General features: G+C 44.3%; 1 protein-coding gene across 1 annotated transcript; it reads right to left on the bottom strand.

Moving 5' to 3' along the window:
• Window positions 1-7932, bottom strand: LOC310799854 (tryptophan 5-hydroxylase 1-like; the record flags this gene model as incomplete). Its single annotated transcript, XM_083662458.1, has 11 exons — window positions 1-169; window positions 1810-1943; window positions 2226-2321; window positions 2453-2579; window positions 3054-3189; window positions 4283-4479; window positions 5275-5342; window positions 5918-6018; window positions 6247-6430; window positions 6583-6711; window positions 7837-7932. The coding sequence occupies 11 exons, from the start codon at window positions 7930-7932 to the stop codon at window positions 1-3; spliced, it is 1437 nt and encodes a 478-aa protein (XP_083518584.1).
• Between the last annotated feature and the right edge of the window lie 9569 nt (window positions 7933-17501).

Genomic DNA, 17501 nt, shown 5'->3' with positions numbered 1-17501 from the left:
TCAGACTCTCAGACTGAGTCGGTTGAGGGCGTCTTCTACGATGTCCAGCTCGTGCCGGAGGTCCTGCACCATGTTAGTGATGCTGTGGGTGTCCTTCAGGACATCCACAGCCTGGGTGTAGGGGTTGTAGTGCACCGAGAACGGACGGCGGATGGTCTTGGCAAATTCCCTGCAGAGCAGACCCAGTACAAGTTGCACAATCGTTAACCAAGCTCACCAAATTGCATCGCCATGATGTTGACCAAACAAACTTCCATTGCCACAACCACAATGATGTGACCCACGGAGCAATATTGTCCAACAGCAGGGGGCAGGTGCAATGTCTGTCCAGCGCGGTTTCAAGGTGGTTCAGATCTAATACTAATCTTCATGAGTGCTGGATTTGTAGCCCCGTTGTGACTCTTTCCGTATAGACGATGCTAGGCTATGCTACCCTGCAAGAGTCCCATGTCCTTACATAGACTTGCCTGCGACTCTCGCTCCCAAGCTGTCTAAATCAGCGACACGCACGTATTTACAAGTGTCACAGAAACATTTCAAAGCCGCCTACTAGAGCAGACGGGTTCATTGCTTCTTGACGGCGGGGTTAGAAAGCTCGACGCTGCTCATAAATGCCTCTTTTCATCTGAAGTCTGTGCTGGTGATATAATTTTTTCCGGGTTAGAGAGCACAGCGTTCAACAGCGCCACTCTGGTCGAAAGCTCTGTAAAAAAGATGTGCCTATCGCCGATTTAGACAGCTTGGTACGGGAGCGAGAGTCACAGGCAAGTCGATGTAACGACACGGGACTCTTGTACGGTAGCATAGCCTAGCATAGCTAGCATCGTCTACAGACTACACGGAAAGAGTCACAACGGGGCTAGTGGATTTGGAGAAGACCTTTATGTTGCCCGAGGTGTCTTGCAGAAAGTGCTGCTGGGGTACGGGGTGCAGTGTAGGGCTGGGCAATATAATCGATACGGCAATATATCGCAATATTTTATTTCCCGATACTGTATCGATACTTGGATGCCAAGTATCGCAATATTTTTTTTTTTTTTTTTTTTTGCAGGCCATGCCATGCCAGGCCAATGCGTCTGGTGATTCCCACCCCTAATCGATACTGTATCGATATTTCCCATATCGATGCGTTCAGTAACACTCAACACTCAGTAGTTTTGACTAAATTTGTCCACTAACTTATCAGTATAAAGTGATGTACATATTATTACACTACCTGGGTGGTACACAGTGTGTTGTATCTTTAGCTCTATTATTTAATTTTGAGTAAATTCTGTAGAATATCGCAATATATCGCAATATGTATCGCATCGAAATATATCGTGATACAATCGTATCGTGACCCAAGTATCGTGATACGTATCGTATCGTGAGGTCAGTGTGAACAATCCAAAATTCTAAATGTTATTCTTTTCTTTTGTTATTGTCATCTATAGTGGTTATTTGCATAAAAACACAGTTTGATTAGGACATGATTGTATCTTTTTTAAATATGTGCTTTGATTGAATCAAATGTAACTCAATTTGTAACTTGAGTTACTTGACAAAGTAACTGGTATAATATTACTGAAATCCTATAAGTAATAAGTTAAATTACTGAGTTACTGCTAAAAGTAATATATTACATGTAATATGTTACTTTTGTAATGAGTTACCCCAACACTGTTAGTAGCAGGGGGAAATCAATATCATGGCATCTCTATTGTCATGGCGTTGTGGCAGTGAACTTTGGTTAGCTGGGTAGATCACTGCAAGAGAAGAAATAGTCAAGCAAAACTCCATTTGCAGAGCAGTGTTGTGTCCACTGACCTCATCTTAGTCTTGGCTTCCTCAAAACTCCCTGAAACAAAGTAGACATCTTGGAAGGTGGTTATGTTGCACTCCTGGTTACAGGTCACCACGGGGTCAAAGGGAAGGATATGGGCCTTGCCAGAGAGAGCGTGCTAATGGAAGAGAGACATTTTGTGTTCAGATTTACATTTTACTCATTGGATCCTGCTGGCAGAAATAACCAGTACGGTACTTAAATACCGATACTAGCCTGGTTATTGGTTAAATAATAATAATAATAATAATAATGATAATGATAATGATAATAATAAACTTTGACTGAATTTTCATTTTTGGGTGCACTTCTCCTTTAAGCAGATTATTGCAATAAGGCAGGTTACTCTGGTAAAATAAAACTGTTGACTGTAGCAGATCCCAATGAAGCCGGGCATTACCTTCAGCTCACTGATGGAGGAGAGGAGGCCAGCTCCATAGGCCCTCAGCCTGCCCTCCTGCTTACACAGCCCAAACTCCACTGTGAAGAAATAACACTGCAACACAAGAGTTAACATCATGATATTTACACACAGCAAATGCTACCATATGTCAATAATAGTTACAGTAATAAGTTATGTTGTGTGTGTGTGTGTGTGTGTGTGTGTGTGTGTGTGTGTGTTCTCACCGTGGCCAGTTTGTGTACAGCCTCATCTGATACTCCTAGCGAGGCGAGGCCCATCTCCTGAGAGAACTGAGCGAAGCTGGGCTCAGCCAGCAGGGGGACATGACCCAACAGCTCGTGGCACGTGTCTCTGCATCACACATACACACGCGCGCACACACACACACGTGCACGTATAAATGTGTGTGAGCCGTATAGCTGATATATTTCACAATAAAAAACTAGAAGGTACTCGGTAGAGTGCATACCTCCTCTGCCAACGTTTCGTGGTGTTGCGTGAGTGTGTGTATCTGTGTGCAGGCTGTCTCCAATCTGAGGGAGGTGGACCTGAGCTACAATCATCCAGGAGCCTCAGGAGTGAAGCTGCTCTCTCTGCTGGACTGGAGGATCCACAATGGAGACTGGACTCTCTCAGGTACTGTGTGTGTGTGTGTGTGTGTGTGTGTGTGTGTGTGTGTGTGTGTGTGTGTGTGTGTGTGTGTGTGTGTGTGTGTGTGTGTGTGTGTGTGTGTGTGTGTGTGTGTGTGTGTGTGTGTGTGTGTGTGTGTGTGTGTGTGTGTGTGTGTGTGTGTGTGTGTGTGTGTGTGTGTGTGTGTGTGCTCACGGTTCAGGTGTGTACAGAGGGTCAGAGCTGTGGCGGACGTACTGGGTGCAGTGGAACACTCTGAAGGCCAGGCCTGCCAGGAAGTCTCTGGGGGAGAGGTACCCTGCTACAGGCCTGATGCTGAAGCCTGAGCGCTCTGCACACATACACGCACACACACATACAGTACATACGTGCACGCACACACACACACACACGTGCATGAACACGCATGCACACACAAACACACACACTTTAACCAAACACTGCATCCCCATCAGCCACATCACTGTCATACAGTAGAGCATTACATTACATTATAGACCTTATTCGACTCATGTACGGGCACGCCCACCGCCGCCATGTTCTCGACATAGCGCTGCAGCTCTTAAGTGACAGCCTATGTAAGAGCAGCATTTATAGGAAGCTAGCCGCCGTTAGCGTTACCTGTATCGTTCCAATTGTGTTCGGATGGTGACCTGCGTTAGGTATGGCTGTAGTAATGACAGCAATAAAGTCCCCGTGGTTTGTTTCTATCTCTACCGTCCACAGACGTGAAGGGAGCGAGACTGGGGATACGTCAGCAGCACAGGAGAGGTGTGTGGATAGTTAGGAGAGACAGGTGAAACTTTCTGACAGCTCCTCACAGCAAAGTCTGTTCACCTCGTTTTTTCTTTTGTTTATTATTACAGGCATTAACGGCAGCATACAAACAACAACGGGGTCCGGGGTTAGCGAATAAGGTCTATACAACAGTTAGTTCTGGCCGAGCAATTTGATTGGACAAGAGGGATCCTATCCTAGCAGTGCTGATATTTCACGATAACATCACTGGTGCTTCACTGTGTGTCAGGAGTTAGGGTGTGGCATGCTCATCATCATTTGATCCTTGTGGGAAACTAATTGGGGAGCCCCTGGTTTACAGTAACAACAGCTGGACTAAAGTATTAGGCCTATAGCTGCTTCTGCTACCAGAACTTTTTACTCCATTAGATTACTCTTGTACATTGTGCACCACTTGGACTTCTAGATTCCTATTTAATGCCGCTCCCCCTATTCGTGCATATATTGGACCGCACTTACAATTTTGCGAGTTTGTCTTTTACATAATATCTTCTTTTTTATCTTCTGAATATTGATATGACCGCTACGCTGCGTACTTACATAAGACAAATTCTTCGTATGTAAACTTGCATATTGTGGCAATAAAAGTGATCCGGATTCTGATTCTGATAGTTTGGAACATTTACCCTTGAGAAAGCGTGAGACGTCCTCCAGCTGAGGGATGTTGTCTTCCCTGTAGTTACAATGTGTGGACAGCAGGGGGAGGTGGTTCAGATGCTCCCTGCAGGCATGGCTGGGATACAGCTTGTTGAGCTCCCTGAACACCACACCCCAGGTCCGCACCTCCTCTGCTGTGTAGTCTGTATGAGGAATAGGCTCTCCACTGAGAGAGAGAGAGAGGAGAGTGAGAGAGAGAGAGATGGAGGGGGAGCGAGAGACAGAGGGGGCAAGAGAGAGGGGGGGAGACCGAGAGACGGGGAGAGAGAAAGAGAGAGGGGGGAGGGAGAGAGAGGGAGGGGGAGAGAGAGAGAGAGAGAGGGGGAGAGCGAGAGAGGGGGAGGGAGATTGAGAGAGAGAGCAAGAGGGGGGGAGCGAGACCGAGAGAGGGGGGGGGGAAGAGGGAGGGAGCGAGAGAGAGGGGGAGGGAGGGAGCGAGAGAGAGGGGGGAGAGCGAGAGAGGGGGAGAGAGAGCAAGAGAGAGAGGGGGGGAGTGAGAGAGAGAGAGGGGGGAGAGAGCGAGAGTGGGAGAGAGAGAGAGGTGAAATGAAGGGAAACACAATGTAGGGAGGTAGTGGATGGGTTACTGGAGGGATGATGTATTTTTGTAGGCCTGAAACGTTTGTGTGCAGCAAGATAATCTTCACAGATTACTGAAGTGTAAAAGCTTTTTTTTTTTTTTTTTTACACTTCAAAATTCATAAAAGTGTTCCTCATCTGTGAGCATTATCTTGCTGAACACAATGATTGTAGTTTGATCAACTTCTCCTAACCACAGACCTTGATTCAGGCATCTAACTAAAATCCCCATGCAAAAACCCCATTGAATTCCAGACGAGGGAACCAGGAAGTGGTCACTTCTGGGTCTTTCCTGCAGCACCCTATTAGAGCTTTAAATCACACAAAGCAAACTGACACGCCATTTAAAATACAACAAATACAACATAATGAGGGAACTTACTGTTTGTAGCCCATAGCCAGATCAGCAAAATATGTCCTTCTTTTACGGTATATGTTGTCTTTGAAACCCTGCAAGAAAAAAAGAAAAATACACTCTCAATCTCTCTTAAATGTCCACATTCCATTCCATCACAGAAGCAGAACTTGTATTTATGAGGTCAAAGAGCAGTTTTAGTTGCCTTTTCTACAGGCAGGCAGGCAGGTAGACAGACAGACAGACAGACAGACAGACAGACAGGCAGGCAGGCAGGCAGGCAGACAGACAGACAGGCAGACATGCAGACAGACATGAAGACAGACATGAAGACAGACAGGCAGACAGACAGACAGGCAGACATGAAGACAGACAGACAGACAGACATGCAGACAGACATGAAGACAGACAGGCAGACAGACAGACAGACAGACAGACAGACAGACAGACAGACAGGCAGACATGAAGACAGACAGGCAGACAGACATGAAGACAGACAGACAGGCAGACAGACATGAAGACAGACAGACATACAGACAGACAGGCAGACAGACATGAAGACAGACAGACAGGCAGACAGACATGAAGACAGACAGACAGACAGACAGGCAGACAGACAGACAGACAGACAGACAGGCAGACAGACATGGATGCAGACATGCAGACATACCGGATGGTCTGCATCTAATTCCGTGCCGTACATTAGAACCCGGTTGGCACACAGATCCAGATCAGAAATCTTCTTAGGGAACCAGGGAACGTCAGCCATGTCTGAAATAGTATCCATGTTGATTATTATGAATGTGCCCGCTTCTTGCTCGATCTCACTGCTGCTTTTGCATGTAATCTTTACAGAATTTTTATTGGGTATGCTCATGAATTACATTCTCATAAATTATAAAGTAAATCATAAAGTAATTTAAATTCAATTTAAATTAATTTAAATGAAATCAATCTAATTAAATTTAACTTAACTTATATAAGTAAAGTATGGCCTACCATCGTCAGGTAGAGTGGCGTTGTCAGGTGGATTCGTCTCAATCACACGAGTGTGCTTCTTTAGCAGCTGGGTCAGCTCTTTGAGCTGCTCATGGTCGCTGTCACAATCCACAAAGATCTCAAAGTCGGAATTCCTTCTCTTGGATTTACGGGACTCAATATGAACGAGGTTGACGTGTTTGTCCTGCATGAACATAGCACGTGATGAATCCCATGAAGAAACGGGTTCAAAATGCAGTGAAGGTCATTTGAAGGTCATTTGAACTAAAGCTATTCACCAATTAATGAAATGACGATGAAGCACCCTAAGCCAGGTTCCCACACCTCAGCACTCACTTGGAATAGTTTGAGCGCCTTGACGAGTCCTCCAACTTCATTCTTCAGCGAGAAGACGATGGCTGCACGGCCAGGGGACATGCTCTTGTCCTTCTTCTCATCACTTTTACTGAAGGTCACCTTCTTCATCTGGGGTCAAAGTACAACGATGCACAAAATGTGCATCAGTTTCCTATGAGGCAACAAACACACCTGCAACCATATCTGATGGCCTGTTGACCTATAGATCCACAGAGCAGCAGATGGTGGATTTTCATGGGATGAGAGTCGCTACATTATTCTGTTCACAATCTTGGTGTTCACAGTCTCACCTACAAATAGATATTTGCAAAACAGTGTTGGGCAGTAACTTAGTTACAGTATCTCAGTTACTGTAATTGTATTACCTTCCCAGAAACTAGTAATGTAAAGGATTACAATTTCCAAAAAGTAATTATTTTACAGTTACAGGTCACATTATTTTATTATTATTATTATTATTATTATTATTATTATTATTATTATTATTATTATTATTATTATTATTATTATTATTATTATAGGTAGAAACTCAACCCAATAAACTTGCCACCAAGTAAGATAATTTATGGCAATTAATTTGCTGCTGATGTAGGCTACTTCTGCTTTTTAACCATTGTTAAACTAATAGTATTTTATTATAATACATGATGATTGAGGAATAGCTAACAGCTCACATTACAGTAGGCAAATAAAAACATGTAACTTTATAATTTTATAGTTCAGTGGACTATATGTTCGTTCATTGGCTTCGACTTTGCATTATTTGACAGATCCGGATTTAGTTGGCTGAGCCCCCAAGTCACAGCAGGAGGAACCCATTATCAATTAGTTGATGGAATAAATAGGCCTACAATTAGAGAAGTATACTGCATAATAAAGTTGCATTTAAATAAATCAACACAGCAAAACGATCAGTGTTAAACTCTGACATAGCGATAGGATGTCCACACACTGTATCTGTGTTAAACATTTTATACTGTCAATACATACACATTAGCCAATTCACAGTAATTGCCACTGAAAAGTTACACTTATTAGCTGGAAAATGTGTTGTTAATAAATAAATCTTTGCTCATATCACCCATATAATAGAAACGTATGCCAACGCTAAACAAAGATTTTTTTTTCTAACATTGATGTGTTTTAGTTTGTCCTTTAAGAAAACAAACACCAAATAAAAGAAACAGAACTGCAAAAATGACACCGTTTCCCACAAATCATCAGTGCTCTCACCTGGTTGTTGAGCTGCTTCTCCTCGTACACAGTGTTCACGGAGTCGAAAGACCTGCCCCTGTGTGGCCCCGGCCCTTCACACTTGTTAGATGACATGATGCTGTCTCTGGATATTCAGCAGAAATGTGATGAAGTAAATAAAAAAAATCTGTTATTTATTTATTTATTTATTTATTTATTTATTTATTCTACACCAGCTATATAGCCAAGCTAGTACCTATATAACAGGGGATGCTCTGATGTGAAGACAACCTCTCTCTCTCAGTAGTAACAGGATATTAGTCAGATCAGCTGGGGGTTGTGAGCTCTATTGGCAGACAGAGCAAAATGCTGTGCTATTTATCAAGCCCAGGTTGGGCGGTGGGGGTGGGGGGTTAGAAGGAGGGAGGGAACACCCATCTCTTCAGATTAGAGATGTCACATACTGTATAGGTATAGTATAGGGGTGGGAATCACTGATGCCCCACGATACGATATTATCACGATACTTAAAGGCCGGCTTTACCGTGGGGAATATGAATATATATTAAATCTCACGCCCCTAAGGTTTTCGAATCCGTTGAAATTTTTGAAATTGGTTGTTTCCCGCCAGAGATATCACCAGAAATCCACTCTGTGTGGAGGGGGGGGGGGTGGTGGAGGGGAGGGGCGGGTGCGGGGACCCGAAATACTACATTTCCCACAATGCACTGGGCTCGCGTGGCCTTCGTTTCCATGCCCACCCCTCAGGCAATTGGCTGATATCAAACTCCAGTAGGTGGCGGTAATGCACATATGTTTGCCAACCGCCATAAAACTCAAAGAAGAAGAAGAAGGCTTCGACAATAAAACAAGAGAACAAGAAAAAATCGAAAATAAATCGAAAATAAAATTGCACCAAATTGCACCAAATTTAAACCGATGTATATATGTCGGGAGATGTCTTCATAAAAAAAAATTCATGCATTTTAAGGCATTTTCGTAGGAGTTACGCGCATCTGATGTTGTAACTATTTTCTGTAAAAATGGGTACATTGCTCAGCGTTGATTTCGTTACTTCAACTCACCTACTACTAGATGTAAAATTTGACGAGCTTTCCAATGCCGCCAGTCCCGTGTCTTTTGGTGCTTCCGTTCCAGAGATATGGTCTCTTGGCAAGGAGCTATGGAAAGCTAACCTAGCTACAGTATGCTATGCGGGTGAACAAGATGGCTGCCTTTTGCTTTTCGTCGAGAGCTCTGAAGGGGCGTGGAGGACCTCTAGAGGCGGGACCATGGCTCACAAGACTTATAGTTCATAGGCGCTCGAGTTCCGCAACGGGGAGGGAGGCCGGATGACGCGTAACGCGTCATCCGGCTTCCCTAAAATATGTGAGAGATGCCTGATAGGTCAGGCAGTGAAGCTCCAATTTCAAAAATTTCAACGGATTCTAAAACCTTAGGGGCGTGAGATTTAATATATATTCATATTCCCCACGGTAAAGCCGTCCTTTAAGTCACGATCCGATTGTATTGCGATATTGCGATATGCTAGTATTGCGATTGATGGAGTATTGCGATATTGCGATATATTTTGATTTACAGTAGTACCTTTTTTCAACTGCAAATGATGTCCCAAAGGTAAAAACCTTGTCAACATCTGTTTTATCTAATCAGATAAAGTTTCCAGTCTGTTCATCTCACTTCAATCATTTTTATTCGAGCAAAATTGCATTGTCAAGCCGACAGGCTGACCAACACTGTCATAAAAACCTGTCATAAATGCTGCATGCACTTGACATTTTGTATAATAAAATATCACGATACTTGGCATTCGATATGATACTACATATTGCCCACAAAATATCACGATACTATGCTGTATCGATTCCCCCCCCCACCCCTAGTATAGTATAGTAGCCCTTCAGGATTCACTTATTTGGCCTAATATTTATTTATTTACCCCTTAAATCTCTCACAAGTACATCACATTGGGTTGAAGGACTTCTCAGTGCAATGATTACAGAAAACATGAATAGGCTCCTTAATATTTAACCTCTTAAATCTCTCACCGGTACATCACATTGGAGTAGGTCACCATTTAACCACAAATAACTGTCAGTAAGAGGAGAGAACAGCCAGCAGCACACTTAAATGTCCTTCCAAGGTTTTAATCCATCATCTGGGCAATACAGCTACAACGGACGTTTCAGCCAAACAGGCCTTCCTCAGCGTTCCCAACAGACGTTTCAGCCAAACAGGCCTTCCTCAGCGTTCCCAATGCGAGATTAAAACCTTGAAAGGATGTAAGTGTGCTACTGGCTGTTCTCTTCTTTTAGTCAATTTTTGTGCCTTGCACCTGAGCTTTTTCGATCGGTGAGTGTGCGCTTACGACTGTGGTTGGACAAATAACTGTCAGTCCCTGATGTTTGTCAGTCCTTTGGTGTTTGAAGGCTGAGTGGGCCTTTGATGGGTGACTACACATGGCATTAAAGCATGATCGGACTGAGCCACATTTAAAATAGGTTTTGACTTAGTTAGCTGCTGTCCCCAACACCTCAGGAAGAACACAGTAAATGGTAAAATGCACTGCATTTATATATCGCTTTTATCTAAAGCGCTTTACAATGTGCCTACATTCACCCATTCACACACCGAGGGCGGCCAGCTGCCACGCAGGGTGCTGGCACAGCCATCGGGAGCAATTTGGGGTTCAGTGTCTTGCCCAAGGACACTTCGACATGTGGACTGGAGTAGCCGGGGATCGAACCACCAACCTTCTGATTCGTGGACGACCCGCTCTACCTCCTGAGCCAGTGTCAGTGTCTGAAGGAACCCTAAACTTTGGCAATAGTGCTGTCCCAGAGTTCCACATCAGGCAGAATCCTCTCTACAACGATGTCATTTTTATTCCACACTATGAAGTCACAATAGTCAACGTCCCCAACGTGGAGCTGAGCCTGTACTTGGTAGTAGGAGGAGGGCATGGCTCCTGTCCAGTTTCAGATCACCCCCATCGTAGATGAGACAGAAGCCCTGCGTCTCCAGCACACAGGCATAGATTCTCCTGATCATTTTTATTATTCCACCTGTTTAAGCTGGTTTGGAAATCAGTTACACAGCAAACAATGGTCAGATGAGGGATTGACAGGAGGCCAGCCAGCTTCTTCTCCAAACATTTACCACAACGAATAAGGTGAAGATAGGATACAGGATAAGATGGCAACAGAGGGTTTCAATACACACAGGATGGCTAGGTCTAATCAGCCCTATTGCCTGCAGCTGTGATAAGGTGATTGAGTTGAGGGAAAGGTTGCAGGCGAGGAAGTGGTGGATTGTGGGGGTTGGAGTCCAGAAGTCACTATTTTGTACAGCGTCTATGTACTGTAACGTTAGAGTTTCAACAGTCATTCTCAAGCACATTTACTCACCCGGCTAAAGAGAAGACAGCAGTCATTCAATGCGGCTTTGGTTCCAATTCATGTCCTTGATCCAACCACACACAAAATAGTTCTACGCCTCTCAACTCTTGTATGCCTTCATCTGAAGGACGAGGTAAATTGTAATGCCTACCGCCTCCACACGGGGCAAATCGGACTAGTTGCTAGGAAAATTGCTTTTCTTCATTGTACAGTATATGGATCATATTAGGTTTTGCAATCTTCTGGCGACACCTGCAGCGTGGAGCGGCATCCAACCCTCTTGCATACTCGCTTTCCTCCATTTTCCATTAGCTCTTAGGTGGCAGTTTTACTTCCCGCGCGACAGACGTCATCCGAATCACGTGGTCGAAAACGAGGTATTGTGTGGAGCTGGGGGGCGAGCTGGGGGGCAGTCGGAGAGAGAGGTGAGCTCCAGACGTTGTGACGAGGCCTGCTGGGCTGGACCTGGGCTTGTTTTTTGCTCTGCCAGGAACTTCATCATTCCCAAAGGATCATAAAATACTACCAAGTGCATGATGGTCCTGTAATGATGTGACTGTTATGAGCAAGCATTATGTTTACAAGCTCTCACCCTCAGTGATAATTACATTCAAGATGGAAATAATTTCCGTTTTCCCTCTCGGAAAACAAGGCTAATCAGTGAATCAGACATTCTCATAGGACCTCCAACTGCTTTATCGCTGCTTTTATCCACCTTCGTCACATACCCGTCAGACAGTCTACATTAGTGGTTCTCAAAGTGGGGTCCAGGGACCCACCAGGGGTCCTTGATGGGGTTTCAGGGGGTCCCCAGCAAATAGGGGATAATTTATTTTCAGTATAATTCCATCCATCTATATACAATTGCGTATGTAGACTTTGTCTGTTTGTTTGTTTGTTTGTTTCAAGTTCTGTGTTCGGCCACATCTATGCCGTTTTACGTGCGATCGGGCTGAAACCTTCAGGGTGTGTAATGGGCACCTGTGCGGGTGACCTAACGGAGCCAGATTTTATAATTAGGCTAATTAGCTAGAGATGTGATGTCATCAGTGATGATGTCAACAGTGACGTCAATCTTTGATTGTGTTGCCTGGTATTTGGATGAATTAATGAACCCGGTCTCATTCCCAACTCGTCAAAAACACCTCTTTTGCAGAGGAGAAAGGGAGCCTTTCTTGTCAGAAATCAACGGTGCGGCCGAGTGGTCATGTGACCACAGTCCCCTGTCTCATCAGACATGGAGGTGAGGGCCTTGTGGTCACGTGACCACAGTCCCCTGTCTCTTCAGACATGGAGGTGAGGGCCTTGTGGTCATTTGAGGATGTAGGGGTGGCATTGGTGGAACCTTAGCGTTCCCGTCTTGCAAATGAGAGAGCGCGTGTTTGACTCCCGCCCGAGCACGTCAACGTTTTTACTTTAGGCTTTAACCCTAACCCAAATCATAACCGTACTGTATATAAAAGTTGCTTTATTTGCCTAAACTTAACCGGTGAGTCGAGCCGCAGGCGCCCCCCAACTCGCCACCGGGCCGACTCGGTGGTACATGCGAAGAAGAGTATAGAAGCCAAGAGTGGAAACTGTCTTGTTCTCTCTGTTCCTGTCTGAAACAGCATCCTGTCTCTACACGGCTCCAGGTCAGACCTGGCATCATTCAAACACAGTTACAGCCCAGATTTGACATTCATCAACCCTCTGTGAGGAAGATCACTCATCCAGGTTCACCAACAGCCGCCCCTACAACCGTCTCCTTCAGTTTGAAGAGGACGGCAAAAACTGACCTGAGAGCAGCTCTCCTCCTCTGACACACCTAATGAAAACCGACCTTAGACTGAGCTTGGTCTGTTCTGCGTTGATATAATTAGGCGGTCCAGTCCTTCACACGGCTTGGAGGACTAATGATGTTTAGCCCTGTGTCCAGGCTGGAGCAGCGACCGCACGTCTTCATGCTCTTCATCGCTTTATTCAGTTATGCAGCCGGGTTCTTTGAGCATCCAACATCCTGAGATCATTTAGGTAGCATGATGATGATGATGATGATGATGATGATGATGTCGAGGCAAATCACTTCTAGGAAGGCCTTCCCTCATCTGAGGCTTCAACCAAACGGACTGTTAAGCTGTGGTCCAACTGTCAAAAAACTAACAAACACACACATTTGCAATAGCTGAATGAAAGAATGAATTTATTTGACAAATTAAAAAAATACAATACACCAACAAGCATACAGTATAAAATAATTCATCGGGATATCACAATAAAGTTGTAAGACTTATTTCCTGAGGTCTCAGCTGGGAGGCAGACAGAAAAGGGAGTGACGTTATCGAATTCCCATTTTACAATAATACACATAAGAAAACGTCAATATAGAACAATCAAGAATAATAATAATAATAATAATAATAATAATAATAATAATAATAATAATAATAATAATAATAATAAAAAACAGGTTCAAAAACCAGTCAAAGAAAGGTTTTGCACTATATTACTGTAGCTTACTTAGCATGAGATTTTTAGATTTTTAATCAGAGAATTAGCAGATTGAATCAGGACTGTCCCAGTCAAACTGGGACGTCTGGTCACCATAACTTCTCTCGTAACGGACAAGCCCGTCTTTTATTGTCACACGAACACCACAATACATGCATGCGGCCACAACACACTCATGCTGACGGTGGCCGGTGAAAAGTGTCCTCTGCATTTAACCCATCCAGGCATGTCCTTTCCTCCGAGGGGCAGGCCAGGAGCAAGTTACATGTATGTTGATCGTTATTTTGCTTTTGTGAATCATGAATCATGCTGAACGCTGCAAGAAAGTGAGACACCATCTACTTTCATTAAGGAGCTAAATCGGCAAGAAGCACCTTTCCCTAGAACAACTCTTATCATGGCTGCCACTTAGGTATTTCCGGGTCATTTAACTCAGTTTCCTTCCTAACCAAGAAAGACAATCGAACTTGGTCTCTTTTAGTCCCCCACCTTTCCAGCAGAATATACTGTATCTTAGCATGTTGCCAGTTTCCTCTCAAACTGCTGTAACAGTCTCTTTGTTAGCTGTGTGTTTGTGAGAGCGCTGTCTTCAGCACCAAGTAAGAGCTGCTGTGAGATTGGAAAGGTGGGATTAAAGTAGCATTTGGTAGCTTTCCTTAAGCTGTGTGTGTTTAGCCTCGTCTCGTCTCGCAGTGCCGGCCGGAGATGATATCTCTGGAAGCTCGATGACGTCGACTCGACGGTGGGTCTGACTACGTGAGACTAAGCCTCGTCTGATCCCTAAGTCAGCCATACTGCCCCCTCCACTATGACCTTCACACTCTGCCATGGAAAGAAATGGTATAGGATGCACTGACTCTCACTCAGCTGTTCTCAGTAGTGATGGGCTTGTAGGCTATTCAATAGAAAAAGACATTGGTATTCATTTAGAAAGAGCAAGCATCTAACCATGGTTGTTTCGTGAACTTTAATAGCTACATTAACTGTAAACCAGCGGTTCCCAACCTATTCCATCTCTCAGGGCCCATTTGAAAAATCTCAAAAGCTTTCTCGGCCCACCTCCAACCCCCGTAAAAGAAAAGAAAAAAGGAGGCCAAATATTGTATTTGCACAGTCACTAACAGTTTAGTTAGTTACAGAGCATCTGAAACATGTTGGAGCATTTTCAGTGTTACTGTTTTCAAGAGGCTGTCCATCAGAAAGTTTTTTTTTTAATTTGTTTAATGTAAATAAAAAAATCTAATGATTTGACGGCCCACTTGATAATTGTAGGCCATTTGCACTGGCACTGGAAGGGGGAAGCTGCCAGGGCTGCAGCGCCCCCTAGTGGTGGCTGCAGCCCCTGCAGCTTTCTGGCGCAGCCCGCTCAGTATTCTGATTTTAATGTCAGAATTCAGAGCAAAAAGTGTGTGTGTGTGTGTGTGTGTGTGTGTGTGTGTGTGTAAACTTTAAAATTGCATTGCGCTTTACCATTTTTTTCACAATGGCTTTTTCACAGTAGTCATCAAACATGAGTCACACAAGTGTTTTTCTTCCACCCGATGACACATCGTTATACATAGTCACACTAATTATACTGCATATGTTGGCCATCTTGTCGTCCATGCGTGGTATTTATGCAGAACATTCTTCCCACCCATTTTGAGATGTTCCCTTCTAATTGTGGGGTTGTTGATTGGAGCAGGGCGTCACATGGTCTGAGAGCAACTGACAGCATGCGAAAGCAGGGGTCGTCAGTTGGCTGTGCTGAGGGCCACTTCTCTCCATAGTACAGAAAGCCTGACTAAGAAACTCATTTGACGTGATGACGTTTTCAAATTAACCAATGTGAGGCGCACGCACCGTTTTGCTGCTGTGACTGCTTGACCCGTTTGGAAAGTCTTTTTTATTCACCCATAGCTGCAAAAAATAATTCCCCTTCGTTATCCCCTTGTTGGGATAATTTAATTCAACCGCCCCGCCCCCACACCCAAGCCCCCCACACGCAGTGAGCATCCAGGCCTCTCCCTCTGCTAGCTAAGTGCTGAGAGAGGCTCCTTCTGGTCTGCGGCTCTCAGCTGAACTCTGGCTCTGTGGCCTCTGAAGATTACAGCCCTCTCTCTCTCCCACAGGCCACACACCACTTCCAGACAATTCCCCAATTCATCATCACCCTTTTCACTTCCCACCCAATCTCCACCCATTCTGTGTCGGCAGGAAGTAACACAGCTGCAAGCAAAACATTAGCGAGGGTCTCCAACTTCCAATCCATTGAGGTGTTCTGCTGCCAGGACCCTCCTTAAGGTTTTGCTTCCACCTGTGTTACTTCCTGCATTTTGGACACAAAATGGGTGAATTGGGTGAAAAAAAAAAAAAAAGGCTAATCACTGATAATGACCCCTCCACAGTCCACACTTCCTGTTGGCATCGCTAGCACTATTTTTACCTATCAAAATAAAGGCAAAAATGCCCCAAAATAATATGTTCCTTTGCATTTTCTGTTGATTAAGCCATAGTTTAAATTAAGGGGGGCGGGTCCAGCCATAGGGATGCTCTTGCTGACTACTCAGGTCTTCAAACTGGAAATGTAAGAAACGTCACTTCCTGTGTGGCAGAGGATGTTTTCAAGGAAGGGCCTATTTGTGATGGCGGGTGGGAAACGAACACGTCCACACATCTTCATGGCTGCTGGTTTTGCTCTGTCTGCTCCTCTGAGAGGCCATCAGGGTTGGATGTTGGAATCTCCTCAAAGTAGAGTGATTCACAAACAGTTGTTTTTGATAGACATTATTTATTAATATTTCAAATGAAGAACTCAATGACCCCCCCCACATACACACGCGCACGCACACGCACACACACACACACACACACACACACACACACACACACACACACACACACACACACACACAGTTTGCCACTGTATTGTTCCTGTAACCCTCATAATTAGTAATACACCAGATCGGCAATAGGCTACGTCATTTTGTAAGCGGCTGCTAGCGGCACATGTTCCCGCCCCCCTTTACGGGGGAAACTCTCCCCCCGTTGACTTCAATGTAAAATAGCACTACCAAAAAAATCTATAGAAAAATAACAGAATCAATCTCGTTTATTAATGACCCCAAAACACCATGACATGACAATATATTACAACTCTGCCGGCCACACAATGCGCAAGATACATGGGAAATATGACTTTGACCCATCTAAAATCATGTGACTCATGACCCGTCTCTGACCTAGTTCCGGTGTCCGCCTGTTGCTAATTTAGTCTTCCGACATGAAATGCTGTTGTACTACAACAATAGTAGAGCCCATAGTGATATATGTGGCTGAGTTTCTTGCTATAGTGTAAATTAAAACAATAATACAGCTGTGGTATCATGATATACAACTACTCCTATAATAACGGCAGGTGTAATAACCCAGTCAGTGAGCTTGGTTAAATAGCCTTTACTGTATATTGTCTCTCATTGCTTGGTTCTCTTAAGGCATTGGTGTTAAGAGATCAACTGTTACAGGCATCACACACACACACACGCACGCACGCACGCACGCACGCACACACACACACACACACACACACACACACACACACTCACACTCACACACACACACTCAAGACACTATGGTACCACTGATATATTGGTTTACTGATATAACGGCAGTGTTGTCTTCTCCCACCTTTTTTTTTACAGGATCTGGTCCAGTTTAATAATAATATTAATAATAATAGCATTATTATTATTATTATCTCATGATAGTCTAAACACTGTTTCAGATGCTTTACACCACACAGAGCAGATCAAGTCC

This window comes from Poromitra crassiceps (assembly GCF_964638095.1).
Source record: "Poromitra crassiceps genome assembly, chromosome: 28".
NCBI classification, from domain to species: domain Eukaryota; kingdom Metazoa; phylum Chordata; class Actinopteri; order Beryciformes; family Melamphaidae; genus Poromitra; species Poromitra crassiceps.
Note: the sequence above shows the minus strand (reverse complement) of the source record. Positions and strands in the feature narration are given on the sequence as shown.